Source organism: Oncorhynchus keta, unplaced genomic scaffold, assembly GCF_023373465.1.
Source record: "Oncorhynchus keta strain PuntledgeMale-10-30-2019 unplaced genomic scaffold, Oket_V2 Un_contig_8021_pilon_pilon, whole genome shotgun sequence".
NCBI lineage: Eukaryota > Metazoa > Chordata > Actinopteri > Salmoniformes > Salmonidae > Oncorhynchus > Oncorhynchus keta.
In genome coordinates this window covers 1-27811 of record NW_026289807.1, presented here as the reverse complement: position 1 = coordinate 27811, position 27811 = coordinate 1, and the positions used below count along the sequence as shown (strand labels likewise).

Below are 27811 nucleotides of genomic sequence, written 5' to 3'. Positions count from 1 at the left end.
TGATTCAGCCACTTCAATTGATTCAGCCACTTCAATTGATTCAGCCACAGATACATTGTTTTAATGATTGTATTTGTTTTATTGGTCTGATTTTCGGGGAAGCCTGGGTTCCCTTGGCATTCACACGCCACCTCCTTTCCTGTTAGGGAGACAACAAGAGTTTAATCAACTCTCTGTCTCTGTCTCTATCTGTGTGCTACATAATCCACTAACACTGGTCTCTGTGTAACATGTGTTGGTTGTAGTCTCTCTATCTCACACTAACACTCTCTATATATAGCTCTCTCTATCTCACAATAACAATCTCTATCTCTCTCTCTCTATATGTATATCTGTCTAACAGAAACCTTCCCCTGGCCATTATCATTGGTATTCCCTTGGTGTCTGTGTGCTATGTGCTGGTCAACATTGCCTACTTCAGCGCCATGACCGCTACGGAACTGCTGCAGTCTCCCGCTGTTGCTGTGGTAAGAGGGTCGTCATGGAGATAGAGAGGGGCGGAGACAGAGGAAGCCATTGGTGTGGCTCATCATTTCTCCCTTAGCAAGAACAGACGCATTACTACAACAACAAACAATTACATTTGATTTATTGTGTCCCCGTCGTCCCCGTCTCCTCGGAGGGACTTGTCTTCTGCCCCTTAGACTTTTGGTGACAGAGTGCTGTACCCCCTGTCGTGGGTAGTCCCTGTGTTTGTCGTCTTCTGCCCCTTAGACTTTTGGTGACAGAGTCCTGTACCCCCTGTCGTGGGTAGTCCCTGTGTTTGTCGTCTTCTGCCCCTTAGACTTTTGGTGACAGAGTGCTGTACCCCCTGTCGTGGGTCGTCCCTGTGTTTGTCGTCTTCTCCACCTTCGGAGCGGCCAATGGGAGCTGCTTCACAGCCGGCAGGTAAAGGGACAACTTCAGGAAGACATTGTTTTTGCTAATCATAGTTTAATCAAAACAAATGTATTTTATAAAACCCTTTTATATCAGCAGTTGTCACAAAGTGTTTAACAGATTGAATCTGCTTTTCTAAAAGAACAGAGCAAAAGCAGAGTTAAAAATGGTGAAAAGAAAGAAACCAAATTCAGGTTCAACATATTGCCAATATTATGTTTGAACTGACATGTTTGTGCTCTGTCCCACCTCAGGTTGACCTATGTGGCAGGAAGAGAGGGTCACATGGTAAAGATCTTGTCCTATATCAGTCTGAAGCGTTACACTCCTTCCCCTGCCCTCATCTTCAATGTAAGTCTGAGATACAGTGCAAAAGTATTCATCACACTTGGTGTTTTTTTTCCTATTTTGTTGCATTACAACCTGTAATTTAAATATATTTTTATTTGGATTCCATGTAATGGACATACACAAAATCAGAGTCAACAAAGTTAGAAATAACACCATAAATATTCACTTACCTTTGATGATCTTCATCAGAAGGCACTCCCAGGGATCCCAGTTCGACAATAAATGACTGATTTGTTCCATAAAGTCCATAATTTATGTCCAAAAAGCCACTTGTTGTTAGCGTGTTCAGCCCAGTAAACCATCTTCATGAGGCGCAGGCACTTCGTCCAGACAAAAACTCAAAAACTTCTGTTACAGTCCTTCAGAAACATGTCAAACTATGTATGGAATCATCCTGTTCTTCCGAGTGTTTTCTATGCAATACTACTACTAATAATATTGATATATTAGCATCTGGGACAGAGTAGGAGGCAGTTCACTCTTGGCACGCTATTCATCCAAAAGTGAAAATGCTGCCCGCTATCCCAAAAAGGTTTTAATTAAACTTTGGATGGTGTATAAATACACCCAGTCACTACAAAGATACAGGGGTAGGGTTAAACACGTCACATGACTGAGCACCAGTCTTCATATTTTCCAGCATGGTGGTGACCTGGTTCAGTCTGCTTTCCAACAAACACTGGGAGACAAATTCACCTTTCAGCAGGTCAATAACCAAAAACACAAGGCCAAATATACACTGGAGATGCTTAACTTCTTCGGGATCGTTTACCCTTTCAGGGGATGGGTGAGCTAACGTAGGCTAATGTGATTAGCATGAGGTTGTAGGTAACAAGAACATTTGCCAGGACAAATTTTGAACAGAAATGCAAAGGTTCATTTGATCAGTCTGACTTTGCAAACACACTGCTGCTAACTAGTGGCCAAAATCTAAATTGCACCTGGGCTGGAATAATACATTATGGATTTTCTCTTGCATTTCCAAGATGATGGTACAAAAAAAGGGTATTTTTTCTTTGTATTATCTTTTGCCAGACCTATTGTGTTATATTCTCCAACATTCCTTCCACATTGACATAAACTTCAAAGTGTTTCCTTTCAAATGGTACCAAGAATATGCACATGCTTGCTTCAAGGCCTGAGTTACAGGCAGTTATATTTGGGTATGTAATTTTAGGCAAAAAATGAAAAAAGGGGCGGACCCTTAAGATGTTGTTAACAAGAAGACTTTGAATGTTCCTGGAGTGGCCTGGTTACAGTTTGGACTTAAATCGTTGAGAATCTCTGCACATCAGTTGGTAGAGCATGGTGCTTGCAGTGCAAAGACAGTAGGTTCCAGGAAGAAACATACATAAAATGTCTGCATGAATGACTGGAAGTCGCTTTACAGATAAAAGTGTCTGATAAATTACATTATATATTATAGCAATGATCAACAACCAACTTGACAGAGCTTGCAGAATTATAAAAAGAATAATGTGCCTATAACCTGATCCATTACTGCCCCCCAGTGGCCTAACCTATAACCTGACCCATCACTTTATTCATTACTGCCCCCAGTGGCCTAACCTATAACCCGACCCATCACTTTATACATTACTGCCCTGTGGCCTAACCTATAACCTGACCCATCACTTTATACATTACTGCCCCCAGTGGTCTAACCTATAACCTGACCCATCACTTTATACATTACTGCCCCCTGTGGCTAACCTATAACCCTGACCCATCACTTTATACACATTGCCCCCAGTGGTCTAACCTATAACCCGACCCATAACTTTATACATTACTGCCCCCAGTGGCCTAACCTATAACCTGACCCATCACTTTATACATTACTGCCCCCAGTGGTCTAACCTGTAACCTGACCCATCACTTTATACATTACTGCCCCCAGTGGTCTAACCTATAACCTGACCCATCACTTTATCATTACCCTTTGAGTGGCCTAACCTATAACCTGACCCATCACTGCCCCCTGTGGCCTAACCTATAACCTGACCCATCACTTTATACATTACTCCCCCAGTGGTCTAATCCCATAACCCGACCCATCACTTTATACATTACTGCCCCCAGTGGCCTAACCTATAACCTGACCCATCACTTTATACATTACTGCCCCCCAGTGGCCTAACCTATAACCCTGACCCATCGCTTTACATTACTGCCCTCCAGTGGCCTAACCTATAACCTGACCCATCACTTTATACATTACTGCCCCCAGTGGTCTAACCTATAACCACCCATCACTTTATACATTTACTGCCCTCCAGTGGCCTAACCTATAACATGACCCATCACTTTATACATTACTGCCCCCAGTGGTCTAACCTATAACCTGACCCATCACTTTATACATTACTGCCCCTGTGGCCTAACCTATAACCTGACCCATCACTTTGCCCATTACTGCCCCCCCAGTGGCCTAACCTATAACCTGACCCATCACTTTATACATTACTGCCCCCCAGGGACTAACCTATAACCTGACCCATCACTTTATACATTACTGCCCCCCAGTGGCCTAACCTATAACCTGACCCATCACTTTATACATTACTGCCCCCAGTGGCCTAACCTATAACCTGACCCATCACTTTATACATTACTGCCCCCAGTGGCCTAACCTATAACCTGACCCATCACTTTATACATTACTGCCCTCCAGTGGTCTAACCTATAACCTGACCCATCACTTTATACATTACTGCCCCTGTGGCCTAACCTATAACCTGACCCATCACTTTATACATTACTGCCCCCTCAGTGGCCTAACCTATAACCTGACCTTTACCCTGTTGTTGTGGTTGTAGGGCATTCTGGCCGTATTCTACATTATCCCAGCAGACATCAACACCCTGATCAACTACTTCAGTTTCACCCAGTGGTCTTTCTACGGCCTCACAGCTCTCGCTCTCATCGTCATGCGCTTCACCAGGAAGGAACTCAAGAGGCCCGTCAAGGTAAGACTAGATTCACATTTCCATACATCCAAGTCCTCTTCATCTCTTGGCTATTGGAAGAACGTAGTTACAACTATCATGTTGAGCTCGTGGACGGTCAGTCCTTACATCCATAGATCTGTCTCTACATTTTAGAGTGGTTCCATTTCTCCAGTCACATCCTCAACAAATGGGGTGGTAACCGTTTTGATGTTTTCTGAATCCCAGATTCACTTAAACCTGTTTTTAGAGCAATACTGTCCCAGATCCCTCCTGTGAGACTGACAGGTGGTTATGTCCTGGTTGTCCCCCAACAGTGTCCCATTCCCATAGCAGTGCTGGTGATGATAGTGTCCTGCTACCTGGTCCTAGCACCGATCATAGACAAGCCAGAGCTGGAGTATCTGTACTGTACCATCTTCATCCTCAGCGGTCTGCTGCTCTACTTCCCCTTCGTTCACCGCAGGTTCAGCTGGACACGCAGGGTCGAGTGAGTAACTACCCACTGCTCAGAGTTGCTGACACTCGAGGGTTGAGAGAGAGCCTTTATCCCAAAATGGCCGCCTATTCCTTTGTAGTGCACTAGAAGACAACACTGGCTTGTGTCCCAAAATGGCCGCCTATTCCCTTTGTAGTGCACTAGAAGACAACACTGGCTTGTGTCCCAAAATGGCCCCTTATTCCCTGTGTAGTGTACTACCCTATGGGCCCTGGTGAAAGGTAGTGCACTATAATATAGGATAGGGTGCCATTTGGGAAGCAGACACTATTATCTTCTACAACTTGGGTCTTTGTGTATCAAAATGTTTTATTCCTCAGTGAGCGGTAGTAGAGTTCTTCCCCTTTAGATAATTCCAGTCATTGTGGAGTTCAACTCAGAAGGTCACAGAGCCTATAGATCATGCTGTGATTGGGCTGATGTCACCTTTATTAAAGTTATTTATTATTATTCACCTTTTAATTAGCCTGATTGGTCCAATCTGACCTTTAACCTCTCACCTCCCCTGCAGGGCCAATCACCATGCCCTCCAGCTGCTGATGGAGGTCGTTCCTCCTGAGAAAAACGAATAGAGGAAGATAATAAACAGCCTAAACTGACTGATGTGGACAAATGTATTTTCGTGCATCCCAAATGTTACCCTTTTCCTATGTGGTGCACTACCCCATAGACCTAGTCAAAAGTAGTGCACTACTTAGGGAATAGGGTGCCAATTGAGACACAGGCTTAGAAATTAAGGTACTGTCCTGTCTCATAATGAATGTTCTGTACTGTCTCATAATGAATGTTCTGTACTGTCTCATAATGAATGTTCTGTACTGTCTCATAATGAATGTTCTGTACTGTCTCATAATGAATGTTCTGTACTGTCTCATAATGAATGTTCTGTACTGTCTCATAATGAATGTTCTGTACTGTCTCATAATGAATGTTCTGTACTGTCTCATAATGAATGTTCTGTACTGTCTCATAATGAATGTTCTGTACTGTGTCATAATGAATGTTCTGTACTGTCTCATAATGAATGTTCTGTACTGTCTCATAATGAATGTTCTGTACTGTCTCATAATGAATGTTCTGTACTGTCTCATAATGAATGTTCTGTACTGTCTCATAATGAATGTTCTGTACTGTCTCATAATGAAGGTTCTGTACTGTCTCATAATGAATGTTCTGTACTGTCTCATAATGAAGGTTCTGTACTGTCTCATAATGAATGTTCTGTACTGTCTCATAATGAAGGTTCTGTACTGTCTCATAATGAATGTTCTGTACTGTCTCATAATGAATGTTCTGTACTGTCTCATAATGAATGTTCTGTACTGTCTCATAATGAATGTTCTGTACTGTCTCATAATGAATGTTCTGTACTGTCTCATAATGAATGTTCTGTACTGTCTCATAATGAATGTTCTGTACTGTCTCATAATGAATGTTCTGTACTGTCTCATAATGAAGGTTCTGTACTGTCTCATAATGAATGTTCTGTACTGTCTCATAATGAATGTTCTGTACTGTCTCATAATGAATGTTCTGTACTGTCTCATAATGAATGTTCTGTACTGTCTCATAATGAAGGTTCTGTACTGTGTCATAATGAATGTTCTGTACTGTGTCATAATGAATGTTCTGTACTGTCTCATAATGAATGTTCTGTACTGTGTCATAATGAATGTTCTGTACTGTGTCATAATGAATGTTCTGTACTGTCTCATAATGAAGGTACTGTACTGTCTCATAATGAACTAATTGACTAGATATAGGAGGTCAATGGCTGCATCTCAACTCACACCCTATGCCCTAGGGAACAGGGCGCCATCTCAAATCACACCCTATACCCTAGGGAACGGGGCGCCATCTCAAATCACACCCTATGCCCTAGGGAACAGGGCGCCATCTCAAATCACACCCTATACCCTAGGGAACGGGGCGCCATCTCAAATCACACCCTATGCCCTAGGGAACGGGGCGCCATTTGAAATCACACCCTATACCCTAGGGAACAGGGCGCCATCTCAAATCACACCCTATACCCTAGGGAACGGGGCGCCATCTCAACTCACACCCTATGCCCTAGGGAACGGGGCGCCATCTCAAATCACACCCTATACCCTAGGGAACGGGGCGCCATTTGAAATCACACCCTATACCCTAGGGAACGGGCGCCATTGGGCTGTGTCTCAAATCACACCCTATGCCCTAGGGAACGGGGCGCCATTTGAAATCACACCCTATACCCTAGGAACAGGGCGCCATCTCAAATCACACCCTATACCCTAGGGAACAGGGCGCCATCTCAAATCACACCTATACCCTAGGGAACAGGGCGCCATCTCAAATCACACCTATACCCTAGGGAACGGGGCGCCATTTGAAATCACCCCTATGCCCTAGGGAACGGGGCACCATTGGTCTGCTTCACCTTGTGGTTAGAGCGTTGGAAGTTCAAACCCCCCGAGCTGACAAGTTACAAATCTGTCCCTGAACAGGCAGTTAACCCACTGTTCCTAGGCCGTCATTGAAAATAAGAATTTGTTTTTAACTGACTTGCCTGGTTAAATAAAGGTTAAATAAATAAAATAATTCTCTCCACGCCTGATCTATCGGGGTTGGGTATAAGTTAGGTTTATGAGAGACCTCCAGAGGAGCCGTGGGAGTTCTCTCTCTCTGTTGTTCGCCCCTCTGCCCGTTGTTTATCTTCCTTGTGTCCACTAACACTATTTATTTGTTCATTGATTCCAGTTTTCTTTATTTAAACGTCCATCAAATTTGTACTTACTCCTCCATGTCTGGCTAAAATAGGTGTTCCTCTTGTCTTTTTCCTGCATATATTTCTCATCTCCCGTTAATTCCGGGACCTCGTCTGAGGATTTACTACCCATGTTTAATAACTCCTTGCCGGTCCTATTAGCAATGTTCGTAGTTACTATCTATGTGTATGTATTTCTATGTTCTATGTATGTGTTGTTTACCCTTACCTAGTTCTCTCCTTCGTTTTCTCCTTTGTGGAAACCGGCCTGGTCTTTAACCTCAATTCAGAGGCCAGGTCTTAAAATAACGGGACTAGACCCGGCCGTGCACGATGTTCGGACTAGACCCGGCCGTGCACGATGTTCGGACTAGACCCGGCCGTGCCGCGATGTTCGACTAGTGTTCGGACTAGACCCGGCCGTGCGATGTTCGGACTAGACCCGGCCGTGCGATGTTCGGACTAGACCGGCCGTGCACGATGTTCGGACTAGACCGGCCCGCACGATGTTCGGACTAGACCCGGCCGTGCACGATGTTCGGACTAGACCCGGCCGTGCACGATGTTCGGACTAGACCCGGCCGTGCACGGCCCCGGCCGTGCGATGTTCGACTAGATGTTCGGACTAGACCCGGCCGTGCACGATGTTCGACTAGACCCGGCCGTGCACGATGTTCGGACTAGACCCGGCCGTGCACGATGTTCGGACTAGACCCGGCCGTGCACGATGTTCGGACTAGACCCGGCCGTGCATGTTGGACTAGACCCGGCGTACGTGTTCGGACTAGACCCGTGCCGATGTTCGGACTGGGCCCGATGTTCGGACTAGACCCGGCCGTGCACGATGTTCGGCGTGCGACCTTCAGATGACAGATATTTAAGACCCGGCGTTGAAGGACCAATTGTTAGAGGAATTAAATTCCTGTATGTTTATTGCCCAATTCAATTAATACACTCCGCCCATTTCTAAGGATTTGTAAGATACCTATTTGCATAAAATGGGCGGAGTCTCAAAATCAAGCGTTTATTCTCGAGAGTACTGACCATGATACAATTTACAACAGGTTATAAACTGAAAATGACGTCATTAGGTTTTAACATCACCCGTTAGCGGGATTCAATTCGACAACATACGGTGATCGCTACATAAATAGTCATGTTAAACATTTATGATAATACAAGTGTCTCACATGGTTCGAAAACCTAGAATCACCTCAAATCAAATCAAATTTTATTTGTCACATACACATGGTTAGCAGATGTTAATGCGAGTGTAGCGAAATGCTTGTGCTTCTAGTTCCGACAATGCAGTGATAACCAACAAGTAATCTAACTAACAATTCCAAAACTACTGTCTTATACACAGTGTAAGGGGATAAAGAATATGTACATAAGGATATATGAATGAGTGATGGTACAGAGCAGCATACAGTAGATGGTATCAGTACAGTATATACATATGAGATGAGTATGTAGACAAAGTAAACAAAGTGGCATAGTTAAAGTGGCTAGTGATACATGTATTACATAAGGATGCAGTCGATGATGTAGAGTACAGTATATACGTATGCATATGAGATGAATAATGTAGGGTAAGTAACATTATATAAGGTAGCATTGTTTAAAGTGGCTAGTGATATATTTACATCATTTCCCATCAATTCCCATTATTAAAGTGGCTGGAGTTGGGTCAGTGTCAATGACAGTGTGTTGGCAGCAGCCACTCAATGTTAGTGGTGGCTGTTTAACAGTCTGATGGCCTTGAGATAGAAGCTGTTTTCAGTCTCTCGGTCCCAGCTTTGATGCACCAGTACTGACCTCGCCTTCTGGATGATAGCGGGGTGAACAGGCAGTGGTTCGGGTGGTTGATGTCCTTGATGATCTTTATGTCCTTCCTGTAACATCGGGTGGTGTAGGTGTCCTGGAGGGCAGGTAGTTTGCCCCCGGTGATGCGTTGTGCAGACCTCACTACCCTCTGGAGAGCCTTACGGTTGAGGGCGGAGCAGTTGCCGTACCAGGCGGTGATACAGCCCGCCAGGATGCTCTCGATTGTGCATCTGTAGAAGTTTGTGAGTGCTTTTGGTGACAAGCCAAATTTCTTCAGCCTCCTGAGGTTGAAGAGGCGCTGCTGCGCCTTCTTCACGACGCTGTCAGTGTGAGTGGACCAATTCAGTTTGTCTGTGATGTGTATGCCGAGGAACTTAAAACTTGCTACCCTCTCCACTACTGTTCCATCGATGTGGATAGGGGGTGTTCCCTCTGCTGTTTCCTGAAGTCCACAATCATCTCCTTAGTTTTGTTGACGTTGAGTGTGAGGTTATTTTCCTGACACCACACTCCGAGGGCCCTCACCTCCTCCCTGTAGGCCGTCTCGTCGTTGTTGGTAATCAAGCCTACCACTGTTGTGTTGTCCGCAAACTTGATGATTGAGTTGGAGCGTGCGTGGCCACGCAGTCGTGGGTGAACAGGGAGTACAGGAGAGGGCTCAGAACGCACCCTTGTGGGGCCCCCGTGTTGAGGATCAGCGGGGAGGAGATGTTGTTGCCTACCCTCACCACCTGGGGGCGGCCCGTCAGGAAGTCCAGTACCCAGTTGCACAGGGCGGGGTCGAGACCCAGGGTCTCGAGCTTGATGACGAGCTTGGAGGGTACTATGGTGTTGAATGCCGAGCTGTAGTCGATGAACAGCATTCTCACATAGGTATTCCTCTTGTCCAGGTGGGTTAGGGCAGTGTGCAGTGTGGTTGAGATTGCATCGTCTGTGGACCTATTTTTGCGGTAAGCAAATTGGAGTGGGTCTAGGGTGTCAGGTAGGGTGGAGGTGATATGATCCTTGAATAGTCTCTCAAAGCACTTCATGATGACGGAAGTGAGTGCTACGGGGCAGTAGTCGTTTAGCTCAGTTACCTTAGCTTTCTTGGGAACAGGAACAATGGTGGCCCTCTTGAAGCATGTGGGAACAGCAGACTGGTATAGGGATTGATTGAATATGTCCGTAAACACACCGGCCAGCTGGTCTGCGCATGCTCTGAGGGCGCGGCTGGGGATGCCGTCTGGGCCTGCAGCCTTGCGAGGGTTAACACGTTTAAATGTCTTACTCACCTCCGCTGCAGTGAAGGAGGGACCGCATGTTTTCGTTGCAGGCCGTGTCAGTGGCACTGTATTGTCCTCAAAGCGGGCAAAAAAGTTATTTAGTCTGCCTGGGAGCAAGACATCCTGGTCCGTGACGGGGCTTGGTTTCTTCTTGTAGTCCGTGATTGACTGTAGACCCTGCCACATGCCTCTTGTGTCTGAGCCATTGAATTGAGATTCCACTTTGTCTCTGTACTGACGCTTAGCTTGTTTAATAGCCTTGCGGAGGGAATAGCTGCACTGTTTGTATTCGGTCATGTTGCCAGACACCTTGCCCTGATTAAAAGCAGTGGTTCGCGCTTTCAGTTTCACGCGAATGCTGCCATCAATCCACGGTTTCTGGTTAACCTTGCTAATCCAACTGCGTTGTCATATTTAAAAAATGATTTATTGTGAAAGAATACGCTACGATTATCTGAGCACAGACCCCCATATAAAACTACTTATTCAACCAGCACTTGCGTAACAAAATCACAGATTGCATTGAAATAAATCGTTTACCATTGAAGATCTTGCTCTGATTGCAATCCCAAGGCTCTTTGTTACACAGTGAACGGTCTTTTGTTCGGTTTAAATCCATTTTTTAAAGCCGAAACATTCTGTGAACGCTTGTCTCGTTGAATTTCGTGTCATTCCATTTTCAACGTAACATCCAACGTCAAATAGACTCTCCCCGACTCATGATCACGTTTGGTTTCCTTGCTTTATCCAATCAACGGTTTGTTTGTGACACAGGGTCATTTGGATTGGAAGACAACAAGTGACGAGCCCATTGTGCACCAATTATATGACCACTGTCTCGTTGATTGACTGTATTTTAACCCAATGACCACTGATCGTCTTGAAATCTAGCTGGGTAGATAGCCAATGAGCAGAGGTAAACGGCAATATCCCATGGTTCTTTGTTGTAAGACAAACCTTCCCATTGAACGCTGGCGTAATGACCGTTCTTTCGCCATTTCAACCTTGAAGGAGCGACGCTTATTACGCACAGCAGTATTTTGGTGACTTCAGCATCTTCAGCTGTTTATTTATCCAACATCATGGCCGAATAAGTCAAGGAAGGCTTAGAACTAAACCCCCAGCCGTTAGAACTAAACCCCCAGCCGTTAGAACTAAACCCCCAGCCGTTAGAACTAAACCCCCAGCCGTTAGAACTAAACCCCCAGCCGTTAGAACTAAACCCCCAGCCGTTAGAACTAAACCCCCAGCCGTTAGAACTAAACCCCCAGCCGTTAGAACTAAACCCCCAGCCGTTAGAACTAAACCCCCAGCCGTTAGAACTAAACCCCAGCCGTTAGAACTAAACCCCAGCCGTTAGAACTAAACCCCCAGCCGTTAGAACTAAACCCCCAGCCGTTAGAACTAAACCCCCAGCCGTTAGAACTAAACCCCCATCCGTTAGAACTAAACCCCCATCCGTTAGAACTAAACCCCATCCGTTAGAACTAAACCCCCATCCGTTAGAACTAAACCCCCAGCCGTTAGAACTAAACCCCCAGCCGTTAGAACTAAACCCCAGCCGTTAGAACTAAACCCCAGCCGTTAGAACTAAACCCCAGCCGTTAGAACTAAACCCCCAGCCGTTAGAACTAAACCCCCCGTTAGAACTAAACCCCATCCGTTAGAACTAAACCCCCAGCCGTTAGAACTAAACCCCCATCTGTTAGAACTAAACCCCATCTGTTAGAACTAAACCCCATCAGTTCAAACTAAACCCCATCCGTTAGTTCTAAGACTAGATATACGAATGTAGAATTTTTTTTAGAGGAAATTGATCGTGAAAGTGAGACCGATCTGCTTTTTGAAGACTCCATTATCTCCCATAGCTTTGATTCTGAAACTGAGGCATATTTTTTTGAACGGAGAGGACATTGTTTTGGACTGGTAAAGTTCTTCTCGTGCTAATGCCGTCGTTTGAAATTAATATAAAATATTATTAGTGACTGTTTTTACATTTTATTTGCAATATATAAAGATGTAATGAAATGGGTGAAGTACAAGTTAGCTAGTCATTGTGAGTGAGGGTCTGTTTGTATGAGAACAACCATATATTCATCCACAAAAAAATATTGGGAACACGAAAATAACACATCCTAGATCTGAATGAATGAAATATTCTTATTAAATACTTTTTTCTTTACATAGTTGAATGTGCTGACAACAAAATCATACAAAAATTATCAATGGAAATCAAATTTATCAACCCATGGAGTCTGGATTTGGAGTCACACTCAAAATTAAAGTGGAAAACCACACTACAGGCTGATCCAACTTTGATGGAATGTCCTTAAAACAAGTCAAAATGAGGCTCAGTAGTGTGTGTGGCCTCTACGTGCCTGTATGACCTCCCTTACAATGCCTGGGCATGCTCCTGATGAGGTGGCGGATGGTCTCTGAGGATCTCCTCCCAGACCTGGACTAAAGCATCCGCCAACTCCTGGACAGTCTGTGGTGCAACGTGGCGTTGGTGGATGGAGCGAGACATGATGTCCCAGATGTGCTCAATTGGATCCAGGTCTGGGGAACGGGCAGGCCAGTCCATAGCATCAATGCCTTCCTCTTGCAGGAACTGCTGACACACTCCAGCCACATGAGGTCTAGCATTGTCTTGCATTAGGAGGAACCCAGGGTCAACCGCACCAGCATATGGTCATTTTATGCAAATAAGTATCTTACAAATCCTTAGAAATGGGCTGAGTGTATTAATTGAATTGGGTAATAAACATATAGGAATTTAATTCCTATAACAGGTCTTTGTTAGGAAGAAATTATCTTCACACATTTCACAACGAGCCAGACGGCCCAAACTGCTACATTTACCCTGACTCTGCTTGCACTGAACGCAAGAGAAGCAACGCAATGTTCCTAGTTAATATTGCCAGCTAGCATGAATTTATTATAACTAAATAGACAGGTTTAAAAAAAAAAATGTACTTGTCTATTGATTTTAAGAAAGGCATTGATGTTTATGGTTAGGTTCATTGGTGCGACGATGGTGCTTTTGTTAAAGCACCCCCCCATTTGGAGAAGTAGGCTGTGATTCGATGATAAATTAACAGGCAACGCATGACGAGCTAGTTAAACTAGTAATATCATCAACCGTGTGTGGTTAACTAGTGATTATGTTAAGATTGACTGTTTTTTATAAGATAAGTTTAATGCTCGCTAGCAACTTACCTTGGCTCCTTGCTGCACTCGCGTAACAGGTAGTCAAGCCTGCCTCGCAGCCTCCTCGTGGTTTGCAATGTAATCGGCCATAATTCCGATTGTTATGAAAACTTGAGATCGGCCCCAATTAATCGGCCGACCTCTAATCTGGACGGTCTCAAACGGCACTCTATTCACTATGGGTCCAGGTCGTAGTTAACTACCTAGGGTACCCTAGTCACTATGGGTCCAGGTTGTAGTTAACTACCTAGGGTACCCTATTCACTATGGGTCCTGGTCGTAGTTAACTACCTAGGGTACCCTAGTCACTATGGGTCCAGGTCGTAGTTAACTACCTAGGGTACTCTATTCACTATGGGTCCAGGTCGTAGTTAACTACCTAGGGTACCCTATTCACTATGGGTCCAGGTCGTAGTTAACTACCTAGGGTACCCTATTCACTATGGGTCCAGGTCGTAGTTAACTACCTAGGGTACCCTATTCACTATGGGTCCAGGTCGTAGTTAACTACCTAGGGTACTCTATTCACTATGGGTCCAGGTCGTAGTTAACTACCTAGGGTACCCTATTCACTATGGGTCCAGGTCGTAGTTAACTACCTAGGGTACCCTAGTCACTATGGGTCCAGGTTGTAGTTAACTACCTAGGGTACCCTATTCACTATGGGTCCTGGTTGTGTTTAACTACCTATTCACTATGGGTCCTGGTCGTAGTTAACTACCTAGGGATCCCTATTCACTATGGGTCCTGGTTGTAGTTAACTACCTAGGGTACCCTATTCACTATGGGTCCTGGTTGTAGTTAACTACCTATTCACTATGGGTCCTGGTTGTAGTTAACTACCTAGGGAACCCTATTCACTATGGGTCCTGGTTGTGTTTAACTATCTATTCACTTTGGGTCCTGGTTGTAGTTAACTACCTATTCACTATGGGTCCTGGTTGTAGTTAACTACCTAGGGAACCCTATTCACTATGGGTCCTGGTTGTAGTTAACTACCTATTCACTTTGGGTCCTGGTTGTAGTTAACTACATATTCACTATGGGTCCAGGTCGTAGTTAACTACCTAGGGTACCCTATTCACTATGGGTCCTGGTTGTAGTTAACTACCTAGGGTACCCTATTCACTATGGGTCCTGTTCGTAGTTAACTACCTAGGGTTCCCTATTCACTATGGGTCCTGGTCGTAGTTCACTACCTAGGGTACCCTATTCACTATGGGTCCTGGTTGTAGTTCACTACCTAGGGTACCCTATTCACTATGAGTCCTGGTCATAGTTAACTACCTAGGGTACCCTATTCACTATTGGGTCCTGGTCGTAGTTAACTACCTAGGGTACCCTATTCACTATTGGGTCCAGGTCGTAGTTAACTACCTAGGGTACCCTATTCACTATGGGTCCTGGTCGTAGTTAACTACCTATTCACTATGGGTCCTGGTCGTAGTTAACTACCTAGGGTACCCTATTCACTATGGGTCCTGGTCGTAGTTAACTACCTAGGGTACCCTATTCACTATTGGGTCCTGGTCGTAGTTAACTACCTAGGGTACCCTATTCACTATTGGGTCCTGGTCGTAGTTAACTACCTATTCACTATGGGTCCTGGTCGTAGTTAACTACGACCTGGACCCATAGTGAATAGGGTACCCTAGGTAGTTAACTACGACCAGGACCCATAGTGAATAGGGTACCCTAGGTAGTTAACTACGACCAGGACCCATAGTGAATAGGTAGTTAACTACGACCAGGACCCATAGTGAATAGGTAGTTAACTACGACCAGGACCCATAGTGAATAGGGTACCCTAGGTAGTTAACTATGACCAAGACCCATAGTGAATAGTGAATAGGGTACCCTAGGTAGTTAACTACGACCAGGACCCATAGTGAATAGGTAGTTAACTACGACCAGGACCCATAGTGAATAGGGTACCCTAGGTATAGTTAACTACGACCAGACCCATAGTGAATAGGTAGTTAACCGACCAGGACCCATAGTGAATAGGTAGTTAACTACGACCAGGACCCATAGTGAATAGGGTACCCTAGGTAGTTAACTATGACCAAGACCCATAGTGAATAGGGTACCCTAGGTAGTTAACTACCTAGGGTACCCTATTCACTATGGGTCCTGTTCGTAGTTAACTACCTAGGGTACCCTATTCACTATGGGTCCTGGTCGTAGTTAACTACCTAGGGTACCCTATTCACTATGGGTCCTGTTCGTAGTTAACTACCTAGGGTACCCTATTCACTATGGGTCCTGTTCGTAGTTAACTACCTAGGGTACCCTATTCACTATGGGTCCTGGTCGTAGTTAACTACCTAGGGTACCCTATTCACTATGGGTCCTGGTTGTAGTTAACTACCTAGGGTACCCTATTCACTATGGGTCCAGGTCGTAGTTAACTACCCAGGAATCCCTATTCACTATGGGTCCTGTTCGTAGTTAACTACCTAGGGATCCCCATTCACTATGGGTCCTGGTCGTAGTTAACTACCTATTCATTGTGGGTCCTGGTCGTAGTTAACTACCTAGGGTACCCTATTCACTATGGGTCCTGGTTGTAGTTAACTACCTATTCACTATGGGTCCTGGTTGTAGTTAACTACCTCGGGACTAGGGGGTCATTTGGGACACAGCCCTGGTAATTGTGGTTAAATGGATGAACAAGAGGGCTGTGGTGAACAGAAGAAAACATTTATTCGTAAAGAGCTAGATTGTGACATACAATAATTACTGTAACACAAATGAAGTTGGTTGTTACTTCAATAGAATGTTTTTAAAGCTAAATTGGCTAATAGACACACAGTAAAACAGTTTGATTGAGACACATAGTCAGTCATACGTATCAAATCTAATCAATAACACAAAGATCAATACAACATTCAAAATAGAGCTTTTGTAAATAAACTACTTAGTTTTTAACTGTGTAAATCAAGTTAATTAATGCCTTGGTAAATGTTTGAACAGTCTGACCAAAACAGACCTGGTCTTCAAGCCTGGTCTAGTCTAGTCTGGTGTCAGGGTGGTTCTAGTCTGGTGTCAGGGTGGTTCTAGTCTGGTGTCAGGGTGGTTCTAGTCTGGTGTCAGGGTGGTTCTAGTCTGGTGTCAGGGTGGTTCTAGTCTGGTGTCAGGGTGGGTTCTAGTCTGGTGTCAGGGTGGTTCTAGTCTGACCAAAACAGACCTCGTCTTCTAGCCTGGTGTCAGGGTGGTTCTAGCCTGGTGTCAGGGTGGTTCTAGTCTGACCAAAACAGACCTGGTCTTCAAGCCTGGTGTCAGGGTGGTTCTAGTCTGACCAAAACAGACCTAGTCTTCTAGCCTGGTGTCAGGGTGGTTCTAGTCTGACCAAAACAGACCTAGTCTTCAAGCCTGGTGTCAGGGTGGTGCTAGTCTGGTGTCAGGGTGGTTCTAGTCTGACCAAAACAGACCTAGTCTTCTAGCCTGGTGTCAGGGTGGTTCTAGTCTGACCAAAACAGACCTAGTCTTCTAGCCTGGTGTCAGGGTGGTTCTAGTCTGGTGTCAGGGTGGTTCTAGTCTGACCAAAACAGACCTAGTCTTCTAGCCTGGTGTCAGGGTGGTTCTAGTCTGACCAATACAGACCTGGTCTTCTAGCCTGGTGTCAGGGTGGTTCTAGTCTGGTGTCAGGGTGGTTCTAGTCTGACCAAAACAGACCTAGTCTTCTAGCCTGGTGTCAGGGTGGTTCTAGCCTGGTGTCAGGGTGGTTCTAGCCTGGTGTCAGGGTGGTTCTAGCCTGGTGTCAGGGTGGTTCTAGTCTGACCAAAACAGACCTAGTCTTCTAGCCTGGTGTCAGGGTGGTTCTAGTCTGACCAAAACAGACCTGGTGTCAAGGTGGTTCTAGTCTGACTAAAACAGACCTAGTCTTCTAGCCTGGTGTCAGGGTGGTTCTAGCCTGGTGTCAGGGTGGTTCTAGCCTGGTGTCAGGGTGGTTCTAGCCTGGTGTCAGGGTGGTTCTAGCCTGGTGTCAGGGTGGTTCTAGTCTGACCAAAACAGACCTAGTCTTCTAGCCTGGTGTCAGGGTGGTTCTAGTCTGACCAAAACAGACCTGGTCTTCAAGCCTGGTGTCAGGGTGGTTCTAGTCTGACCAAAACAGACCTAGTCTTCTAGCCTGGTGTCAGGGTGGTTCTAGTCTGACCAAAACAGACCTAGTCTTCTAGCCTGGTGTCAGGGTGATTCTAGTCTGACCAAAACAGACCTAGTCTTCTAGCCTGGTGTCAGGGTGGTTCTCGTCTGACCAAAACAGACCTCGTCTTCTAGCCTGGTGTCAGGGTGGTTCTCGTCTGACCAAAACAGACCTCGTCTTCTACCCTGGTGTCAGGGTGGTTCTAGTCTGACCAAAACAGACCTAGTCTTCTAGTCTGGTGTCAGGGTGGTTCTAGTCTGACCAAAACAGACCTAGTCTTCTCGCCTGGTGTCAGGGTGGTTCTAGCCTGACCAAAACAGACCTAGTCTTCTAGCCTGGTGTCAGGGTGGTTCTAGCCTGACCAAAACAGACCTAGTCTTCTAGCCTGGTGTCAGGGTGGTTCTAGTCTGACCAAAACAGACCTAGTCTTCTAGCCTGGTGTCAGGGTGGTTCTCGTCTGACCAAAACAGACCTAGTCTTCCAGCCTGGTGTCAGGGTGGTTCTAGTCTGACCAAAACAGACATAGTCTTCCAGCCTGGTGTCAGGGTGGTTCTCGTCTGACCAAAACAGACCTCGTCTTCTACCCTGGTGTCAGGGTGGTTCTAGCCTGGTGTCAGGGTGGTTCTAGCCTGACCAAAACAGACCTAGTCTTCTAGCCTGGTGTCAGGGTGGTTCTAGTCTGACCAAAACAGACATAGTCTTCCAGCCTGGTGTCAGGGTGGTTCTAGCCTGGTGTCAGGGTGGTTCTAGTCTGACCAAAACAGACATAGTCTTACAGCCTGGTGTCAGGGTGGTTCTAGTCTGACCAAAACAGACCTGGTGTCAGGGTGGTTCTAGTCTGACCAAAACAGACCTGGTCTTCAAGCCTGGTGTCAGGGTGGTTCTCGTCTGACCAAAACAGACCTCGTCTTCTACCCTGGTGTCAGGGTGGTTCTACTCTCCTGCCAACTCTTCATGTCATGTTTGGCTTGACAATGAACAATGGAGTTAGCAAGAGCAGAAACAGATCTGGGACCAGGCTACTAAAACAGATCTGGGACCAGGCTACTAAAACAGGCTACTAAAACAGATCTGGGACCAGGCTACTAAAACAGATCAGGGACCAGGCTACTAAAACAGATCTGGGACCAGGCTACTAAAACAGATCTGGGACCAGGCTACTAAAACAGATCTGGGACCAGGCTACTAAAACAGATCTGGGACCAGGCTACTAAATCAGGCTACTAAAACAGATCTGGGACCAGGCTACTAAAACAGATCTGGGACCAGGCTACTAAAACAGATCTGGGACCAGGCTACTGAAACAGATCTGGGACCAGGCTACTAAAACAGATCAGGGACCAGGCTACTAAAACAGATCTGGGACCAGGCTACTAAAACAGATCTGGGACCAGGCTACTAAAACAGATCTGGGACCAGGCTACTAAACAGATCTGGGACCAGGCTACTAAAACAGATCTGCGACCAGGCTACTAAACAGATCAGGGACCAGGCTACTAAAACAGATCTGGGACCAGGCTACTAAAACAGATCTGGGACCAGGCTACTAAAACAGATCTGGGACCAGGCTACTAAAACAGATCTGGGACCAGGCTACTAAAACAGATCTGGGACCAGGCTACTAAAACAGATCTGGGACCAGGCTACTAAAACAGATCAGGGACCAGGCTACTAAAAACAGATCTGGGACCAGGCTACTAAAACAGATCTGGGACCAGGCTACTAAAACAGATCAGGGACCAGGCTACTAAAAACAGATCTGGGACCAGGCTACTAAAACAGATCTGGGACCAGGCTACTAAAACAGATCTGCGACCAGGCTACTAAACAGATCAGGGACCAGGCTACTAAAAACAGATCTGGGACCAGGCTACTGAAACAGATCTGGGACCAGGCTACTGAAACAGATCTGGGACCAGGCTACTAAAACAGATCTGGGACCAGGCTACTAAACAGATCAGGGACCAGGTTACTAAAACAGATCTGGGACCAGGCTACTAAAACAGATCTGGGACCAGGTTACTAAAACAGATCTGGGACCAGGTTACTAAAACAGATCTGGGACCAGGTTACTAAAACAGATCTGGGACCAGGTTACTAAAACAGATCTGGGACCAGGCTACTAAAACAGATCTGGGACCAGGCTACTAAAACAGATCTGGGACCAGGCTACTAAAACAGATCTGGGACCAGGCTACTAAAACAGATCTGCGACCAGGCTACTAAAACAGATCTGGGACCAGGCTACTAAAACAGATCTGGGACCAGGCTACTAAAACAGATCTGCGACCAGGCTACTAAACAGATCAGGGACCAGGCTACTAAAAACAGATCTGGGACCAGGCTACTGAAACAGATCAGGGACCAGGCTACTAAAAACAGATCTGGGACCAGGCTACTAAACAGATCTGGGACCAGGCTACTAAAACAGATCTGGGACCAGGCTACTGAAACAGATCTGGGACCAGGCTACTAAAACAGATCTGGGACCAGGTTACTAAAACAGATCTGGGACCAGGCTACTAAAACAGATTTGGGACCAGGCTACTAAAACAGATCTGGGACCAGGCTACTGAAACAGATCTGGGACCAGGCTACTAAAAACAGATCTGGGACCAGGCTACTAAAAACAGATCTGGGACCAGGCTACTAAAACAGATCTGGGACCAGGCTACTAAAAACAGATCTGGGACCAGGCTACTAAAACAGATCAGGGACCAGGCTACTAAAACAGATCTGGGACCAGGCTACTAAAACAGATCTGCGACCAGGCTACTAAAACAGATCTGGGACCAGGCTACTAAAACAGATCTGGGACCAGGCTACTAAAACAGATCTGCGACCAGGCTACTAAACAGATCAGGGACCAGGCTACTAAAAACAGATCTGGGACCAGGCTACTGAAACAGATCTGGGACCAGGCTACTGAAACAGATCTGGGACCAGGTTACTAAAACAGATCTGGGACCAGGCTACTAAAACAGATTTGGGACCAGGCTACTAAAACAGATCTGGGACCAGGCTACTAAAACAGATCTGGGACCAGGCTACTAAACAGATCAGGGACCAGGCTACTAAACAGATCTGGGACCAGGCTACTAAACAGATCAGGGACCAGGCTACTAAACAGATCTGCGACCAGGCTACTAAAACAGATCTGGGACCAGGCTACTAAACAGATCTGGGACCAGGCTACTAAATCAGACCTGGGACCAGGCTACTAAAACAGATCTGGGACCAGGCTACTAAAACAGATCTGGGACCAGGCTACTAAAACAGATCTGGGACCAGGCTACTAAAACAGATCTGGGACCAGGCTATTAAAACAGATCTGGGACCAGGCTATTAAAACAGATCTGGGACCAGGCTATTAAAACAGATCTGGGACCAGGCTACTTGTCTTCCCTAAGACCAATACAAAAAGGACACTAAGAATAGAAGTCCATGCCGTTCTTCTCGCTCTCATCTGAGGAGGGGTTCTGGTGCTGGTCCGAGTCAGACTCGAACATAGGGCTGTGGTGGAGGCCGGGCCGGCCGCCGCTCTGGGGGAGAGGAGATGCAGGGAGGAGGGCCAGAGCTGTCAGGGTGCGGACGGGGGGTAGCACACCTCATCCTGGGGGTGGGAGAGCCAGCTGGGGGAGGGGTCCATCGCTCAGACCCCTGCCATGGTGCACTCTGGCTGGGCTGAGGAGGTGAGAGATGGGCTGGAGTCCTGGAGGGTCTCTCTAATTCTTTGGTTCTCTCTGGTCGCTGCCACCCACACCACCTCCAACTCACCTTCCACCTCTCTGGAGGAGAGAGAATTAATTGAATTGAGAGCGAGAGCGAGAGAAGAGAGAGGAAGAGAGAGAGCATGAGAATGAACATTTTATCTATTGTGTTATTGACAGTTGAGAGACAGATACGAACAGTCACACCAATGTGATCACACAAAATAATGTTCCCATTGGTGAAAAATCATTATTACAGAAAACAGACAAAACCTGCATATTCAAACCTTCGATTCAGACACTAAGATGATTCAGACACTAAGATGATTCAGACACTAAGACGATTCAGACACTAAGACGATTCAGGCACTAAGACGATTCAGACACTAAGACGATTCAGACACTAAGACGATTCAGGCACTAAGACGATTCAGACACTAAGACGATTCAGGCACTAAAATGATTCAGGCACTAAGGCGATTCAGACACTAAGACGATTCAGGCACTAAGACGATTCAGGCACTAAGACGATTCAGACACTAAGGCGATTCAGACACTAAGGCGATTCAGGCACTAAGGCGATTCAGACACTAAGACGATTCAGGCACTAAGACGATTCAGACACTAAGATGATTCAGGCACTAAGGCGATTCAGACACGAAGGCGATTCAGACACAAAGGGCAAAATATCACAGAATCTCAGTGGCAATACTGATGAGTGAGTCAACACACCCTAAAGTACATTATATTAGTGGACCCAGTAACCAGGCCTTACGTCTCAGCACCAAAGTGGGCCCAGGAACCAGAACCACAGGGAGAGAAAGGGAGAAGAGAGAGGAAAGGAGAGGAGAGAAATGGAGAGAAGGGAAGAGGGAGAGGAGGGATAGCGTGGGGAAGAGGAAAGGGAGAGAGATGGAGAGAAGAGAGAGGGAGAGGAGAGAGGGAGAGAGAAGGAGAGGAGAGAGAGGGAGAGAAAAAGAGAGAGGAGAGAGAGGGAGAGAAGAAGGGAGAGGAGAGGGAGAGAGGGAGAGTGAGGGAGAGAGAGGGAGAGGAGAGGGAGAGTGAGTGAGGGAGAGAGGAGAGAAAAAGAGAGAGAAGAGAGAGGGAGAGAAGAAGGGAGAGGAGAGAGAGGAGAGCGAGAGAGAGGGAGAGTGAGGGAGAGAGAGGGAGAGGAGAGCGAGAGAGAGGGAGGGAGAGTGAGGGAGAGAGGGGAGAGGGAGAGAGGGGAGAGAGAGGGAGAGGGAGAGAGAGGGAGAGAGAGGGAGAGGAGAATAAGGGATAGAGAAGAAGGGAGAGGAGAGAGAGGGAGAGAGAAGGAGAGGAGAGAGAGGGAGAGAAAAAGAGAGAGGAGAGAGAGGGAGAGAAGAAGGGAGAGGAGAGAGGGAGAGAGGGAGAGTGAGGGAGAGGAGAGGGAGAGTGAGTGAGGGAGAGAGAAGGAGAGAAAAAGAGAGAGAAGAGAGAGGGAGAGAAGAAGGGAGAGGAGAGAGAGGGAGAGGAGAGCGAGAGAGAGAGAGGAAGAGTGAGGGAGAGAGAGGGAGAGGAGAGCGAGAGAGAGGGAGAGGGAGAGTGAGGGAGAGAGGGAGAGAGGGAGAGAGAGGGAGAGAGAGGGAGAGGAGAGAAAAAGAGAGAGGAGAGAGAGGGAGAGAAGAAGGGAGAGGAGAGGGAGAGAGGGAGAGTGAGGGAGAGGAGAGGGAGAGTGAGTGAGGGAGAGAGAAGGAGAGAAAAGAGAGAGAAGAGAGAGGAGAGAAGAAGGGAGAGGAGAGAGAGGGAGAGGAGAGCGAGAGAGAGAGAGGAAGAGTGAGGGAGAGAGAGGGAGAGGAGAGCGAGAGAGAGGGAGAGGGAGAGTGAGGGAGAGAGAGGGAGAGGGAGAGAGAGGGAGAGGAGAGCGAGAGAGAGGGAGAGGAGAATAAGGGATAGAGAAGAAGGGAGAGGAGAGAGAGGGAGAGAAGAAGGGAGAGGGAGAATAAGGGATAGAGAAGAAGGGAGAGCGAGAGAGAGGGAGAGGAGAATAAGGGATAGAGAAGAAGGGAGAGGAGAGAGAGGGAGAGAAGAAGGGAGAGGAGAATAAGGGATAGAGAAGAAGGGAGAGGAGAGAGAGGGAGAGAAGAAGGGAGAGAAGAGAGAGGAGAGAAGAAGGGAGAGGAGAATAAGGGATAGAGAAGTGAAGCTCTTGGAGCAGAGAAGGTAATTGCTGCCGTGGGTTGTTATTAGTGCATCCCAAATGGCACCCTTTTACATGTGGACCTTGGTCAATAGTAGTGCACTACATAGGGAATAGGGTGCATTTCCCTTGGTCAATAGTAGTGCACTACATAGGGAATAGGGCATTTCCCTTGGTCAATAGTAGTGCTACATAGGAATAGGTGCATTTCCCCTTGGTCAATAGTAGTGCACTACATAGGGAATAGGGTGTATTTCCTGGTCAATAGTAGTGCACTACATAGGGAATAGGGTGCATTTCCCTTGGTCAATAGTAGTGCACTACATAGGGAATAGGGTGCATTTCCCTGGTCAATAGTAGTGCACTACATAGGGAATAGGGTGCATTTCCCCTGGTCAATAGTAGTGCACTACATAGGAATAGGTGCATTTCCCTGGTCAATAGTAGTGCACTACATAGGGAATAGGGTGCATTTCCCTTGGTCAATAGTAGTGCACTACATAGGAATAGGGTGTATTTCCCCTGGTCAATAGTAGTGCACTACATAGGGAATAGGTGCATTTCCCCTTGGTCAATAGTAGTGCACTACATAGGGAATAGGGTGCATTTCCCCTGGTCAATAGTAGTGCACTACATAGGAATAGGGTGCATTTCCCTTGGTCAATAGCAGTGCACTACATAGGGAATAGGGTGCATTTCCCTTGGTCAATAGTAGTGCACTACATAGGGGAATAGGGTGCATTTCCCTTGGTCAATAGTAGTGCACTACATAGGGAATAGGGTGCATTTCCCCTTCATCTGACAAAAACCAATGAAGGACCACAAATAGTGTGTTCTTGTTGCACAACCAGGAGCCTCTCCATTTCACCAGCTGCCACTGATCCAGGATGTGTGTCTCTTCCCTCCCTGATCCACTCCTCCTTCTTTCCCTTTCCTCTCCTTCCTTCCTTCCTTCCTTCCTTCCTTCCTTCCTTCCTTCCTTCCTTCCATTCCTTCCTTCCTTCCTTCTCCTTCCTTCCTTCCTTCCTCTCCTTCCTTCCTTCCTTCCTTCCTTCCTTCCTTCCTTCCTTCCTTCCTTCCTTCCTTCCTTCCTTCCTTCCTCCATTCCTCCTCACTCCTTCTCCTCCTCCTTCCCTCTCCCTCATCCTTCCTCCTCTCCCTTTCTCCTCTCCTTCCTTCCTTCCTTCCTTCCTTCCTTCCTTCCTTCCTTCCTTCCTTCCTTCCTTCCTTCCTTCCTTCCCTCCATCTTCACTCCTTTCCCCCCTCCTTTCCTCCACACTCCTTTCCTCCTCTCCCTCATCCTTTCCTCCTCTCCCTTCCTCCTCTCCTCCCCCCTTCCTTCCTTCCCTCCATCTTCACTCCTTTCCCCCTCCTTTCCTCCACACTCCTTTCCTCCTCTCCCTCATCCTTTCCTCCTCTCCCTCATCCTTTCCTCCTCTCCCTCATCCTTTCCTCCTCTCCCTCATCCTTTCCTCCTCTCCCTCATCCTGGGGTGAAACTCCAGGCTTTTTGAGAGTGGACTGAGCTGCTGAAAACGAGGCTGAAAAACCCCTATCCCCTTGCTGCTGTTGGTGTAACCTGGAGGGAGGAATGGGGCCTATTGGTACCCTTTCGTCTGGAGGAGGAATAGGAAGGCCTATTGATCCAGTCTGGCTGTGAGGTAGGAATAGGAAGGCCTATTGATCCAGTCTGGCTGTGAGGGAGGAATAGGAAGGCCTATTGATCCAGTCTGGCTGTGAGGGAGGAATATCCAGGGCTGTGAGGGGAGGAATAGGAAGGCCTATTGATCCAGTCTGGCTGTGAGGGAGGAATAGGAAGGCATATTGATCCAGTCTGGCTGTGAGGAGGAATAGGAAGGCCTATTGATCCAGTCTGGCTGTGAGGGAGGAATAGGAAGGCCTATTGATCCAGTCTGGCTGTGAGGGAGGAATAGGAAGGCCTATTGATCCAGTCTGGCTGTGAGGGAGGAATAGGAAGGCCTATTGATCCAGTCTGGCTGTGAGGGAGGAATAGGAAGGCCTATTGATCCAGTCTGGCTGTGAGGGAGGAATAGGAAGGCCTATTGATCCAGTCTGGCTGTGAGGGAGGAATAGGAAGGCATATTGATCCAGTCTGGCTGTGAGGGAGGAATAGGAAGGCCTATTGATCCAGTCTGGCTGATCCAGTCTGGCTGTGAGGGAGGAATAGGAAGGCCTATTGATCCAGTCTGGCTGTGAGGGAGGAATAGGAAGGCATATTGATCCAGTCTGGCTGTGAGGGAGGAATAGGAAGGCCTATTGATCCAGTCTGGGAATAGAAGGCCTATTGATCCAGTCTGGCTGTGAGGGAGGAATAGGAAGGCCTATTGATCCAGTCTGGCTGTGAGGAGGAATAGGAAGGCATATTGATCCAGTCTGGCTGTGAGGGAGGAATAGGAAGGCCTATTGATCCAGTCTGGCTGTGAGGAGGAATAGGAAGGCCTATTGATCCAGTCTGGCTGTGAGGGAGGAATAGGAAGGCCTATTGATCCAGTCTGGCTGTGAGGGAGGAATAGGAAGGCATATTGATCCAGTCTGGCTGTGAGGGAGGAATAGGAAGGCATATTGATCCAGTCTGGCTGTGAGGGAGGAATAGGAAGGCATATTGATCCAGTCTGGCTGTGAGGGAGGAATAGGAAGGCATATTGATCCAGTCTGGCTGTGAGGGAGGAATAGGAAGGCCTATTGATCCAGTCTGGCTGTGAGGGAGGAATAGGAAGGTCTATTGATCCAGTCTGGCTGTGAGGGAGGAATAGGATTGATCCAGTTTGCATATTGATCCAGTCTGGCTGTGAGGAGGAATAGGGCCTAATCCAGTCTGAAGGAATAGGAAAGCATATTGATCAGTCTGGCCTGATCCAGTCTGGCTGAGGGAGGAATAGGAAGGCCTATTGATCCAGTCTGGCTGTGAGGGGAGGAATTGAGGAAGGAATAGGAAGGCCTTGATTGAGGAGGAATAGGAAGGCCAGTCTGGCTGTGAGGTAGGAATAGGAAGGCCTATTGATCCAGTCTGGCTGTGAGGGAGGAATAGGAAGGCCTATTGATCCAGTCTGGCTGTGAGGGAGGAATAGGAAGGCATATTGGCTGTGAGGGAGGAATAGGAAGGCATATTGATCAGTCTGGCTGTGAGGGAGGAATAGGAAGGCCTATTGATCCAGTCTGGCTGTGAGGGAGGATGTAGAATTTTTTTAGAGGAAATTGATCGTGAAAGTGAGACCGATCTGCTTTTTGAAGACTCCATTATCTCCCATAGCTTTGATTCTGAAACTATGCATATTTTTTGAACGGAGAGGACATTGTTTTGGACTGGTAAAGTTCTTCTCGTGCTAATGCCGTCGTTTGAAATTAATATAAAATATTATTAGTGACTGTTTTTACATTTTATTTGCAATATAAAGATGTAATGAAATGGGTGAAGTACAAGTTAGCTAGTCATTGTGAGTGAGGGTCTGTTTGTATGAGAACAACCATATATTCATCCACAAAAAATATTGGGAACACGAAAATAACACATCTAGATCTGAATGAATGAAATATTCTTATTAAATACTTTTTTCTTTACATAGTTGAATGTGCTGACAACAAAATCATACAAAAATTATCAATGGAAATCAAATTTATCAACCCATGGAGTCTGGATTTGGAGTCACACTCAAAATTAAAGTGGAAAACCACACTACAGGCTGATCCAACTTTGATGGAATGTCCTTAAAACAAGTCAAAATGAGGCTCAGTAGTGTGTGGCCTCTACGTGCCTGTATGACCTCCCTTACAATGCCTGGGCATGCTCCTGATGAGGTGGCGGATGGTCTCTGAGGGATCTCCTCCCAGACCTGGACTAAAGCATCCGCCAACTCCTGGACAGTCTGTGGTGCAGCGTGGCGTTGAGTGGATGGAGCGAGACATGATGTCCCAGATGTGCTCACTGGATCCAGTTCTGGGGAGCGGGCGGGCCAGTCCATAGCCAATGCCTTCCTCTTGCAGGAACTGCTGACACATAACCACGCTGAGGTCAGCATTGTCTTGCGTCAGGAGGAACCCAGGGTCA

At 46.7% G+C, this 27811-nt stretch overlaps 2 protein-coding genes and 2 long non-coding RNA genes across 31 annotated transcripts; 3 read left to right on the top strand and 1 right to left on the bottom strand.

Annotated features, from left to right (window-relative positions):
- The first annotated feature begins 77 nt into the window (after positions 1-77).
- LOC127926644 (b(0,+)-type amino acid transporter 1-like) lies at positions 78-5249 on the top strand. The gene is made up of 6 exons (XM_052512128.1): positions 78-467; positions 785-888; positions 1134-1230; positions 4050-4199; positions 4496-4668; positions 5189-5249. The coding sequence occupies exons 1-6, from the start codon at positions 426-428 to the stop codon at positions 5247-5249; spliced, it is 627 nt and encodes a 208-aa protein (XP_052368088.1). The 5' UTR covers positions 78-425.
- An 87-nt stretch (positions 5250-5336) lies between these two features.
- On the top strand, positions 5337-6834 carry LOC127926647 (uncharacterized). Of its 9 annotated transcripts, none has more exons than XR_008124776.1 (3): positions 5343-5655; positions 5824-6087; positions 6136-6834. XR_008124776.1 is itself a non-coding variant. In XM_052512130.1 (2 exons), the coding sequence occupies exons 1-2, from the start codon at positions 5434-5436 to the stop codon at positions 6424-6426; spliced, it is 945 nt and encodes a 314-aa protein (XP_052368090.1). In that variant the 5' UTR covers positions 5337-5433; the 3' UTR covers positions 6427-6834. The 9 variants fall into 9 exon arrangements, 2 of the variants coding, with proteins under 2 accessions (XP_052368090.1, XP_052368091.1); XR_008124778.1 differs by having other exon boundaries at positions 5343-5679; XR_008124775.1 differs by having other exon boundaries at positions 5343-5727.
- A 9581-nt stretch (positions 6835-16415) lies between these two features.
- On the bottom strand, positions 16416-21193 carry LOC127926645 (uncharacterized). Of its 20 annotated transcripts, XR_008124757.1 has the most exons (6): positions 21082-21172; positions 18692-19184; positions 18198-18310; positions 18098-18147; positions 17610-18047; positions 16416-17572 (listed from the first exon to the last, which is right to left on the bottom strand). It is a non-coding gene; the product is annotated as an uncharacterized LOC127926645 (long non-coding RNA). The 20 variants fall into 20 exon arrangements; XR_008124758.1 differs by having other exon boundaries at positions 17610-17797; positions 17848-18310; XR_008124769.1 differs by having other exon boundaries at positions 17610-17797; positions 17948-18310.
- LOC127926646 (uncharacterized) lies at positions 19766-20686 on the top strand. Its single transcript, XR_008124771.1, has 3 exons — positions 19766-19893; positions 20270-20368; positions 20572-20686. It is a non-coding gene; the product is annotated as an uncharacterized LOC127926646 (long non-coding RNA).
- Positions 21194-27811: the final 6618 nt, after the last annotated feature.

Coding starts and splice junctions, on each gene's coding strand:
- LOC127926644 (XM_052512128.1), top strand. CDS start 426: ATGACCGCTACGGAACTGCTGCAGTCTCCCGCTGTTGCTGTG. Junction 468..784: donor AGTCTCCCGCTGTTGCTGTG/GTAAGAGGGTCG, acceptor TCTGCCCCTTAG/ACTTTTGGTGACAGAGTGCT. Junction 4,669..5,188: donor AGCTGGACACGCAGGGTCGA/GTGAGTAACTAC, acceptor CCTCCCCTGCAG/GGCCAATCACCATGCCCTCC.
- LOC127926647 (XM_052512130.1), top strand. CDS start 5,434: ATGAATGTTCTGTACTGTCTCATAATGAATGTTCTGTACTGTCTCATA. Junction 6,088..6,135: donor TGTACTGTCTCATAATGAAT/GTTCTGTACTGT, acceptor CTCATAATGAAG/GTTCTGTACTGTCTCATAAT.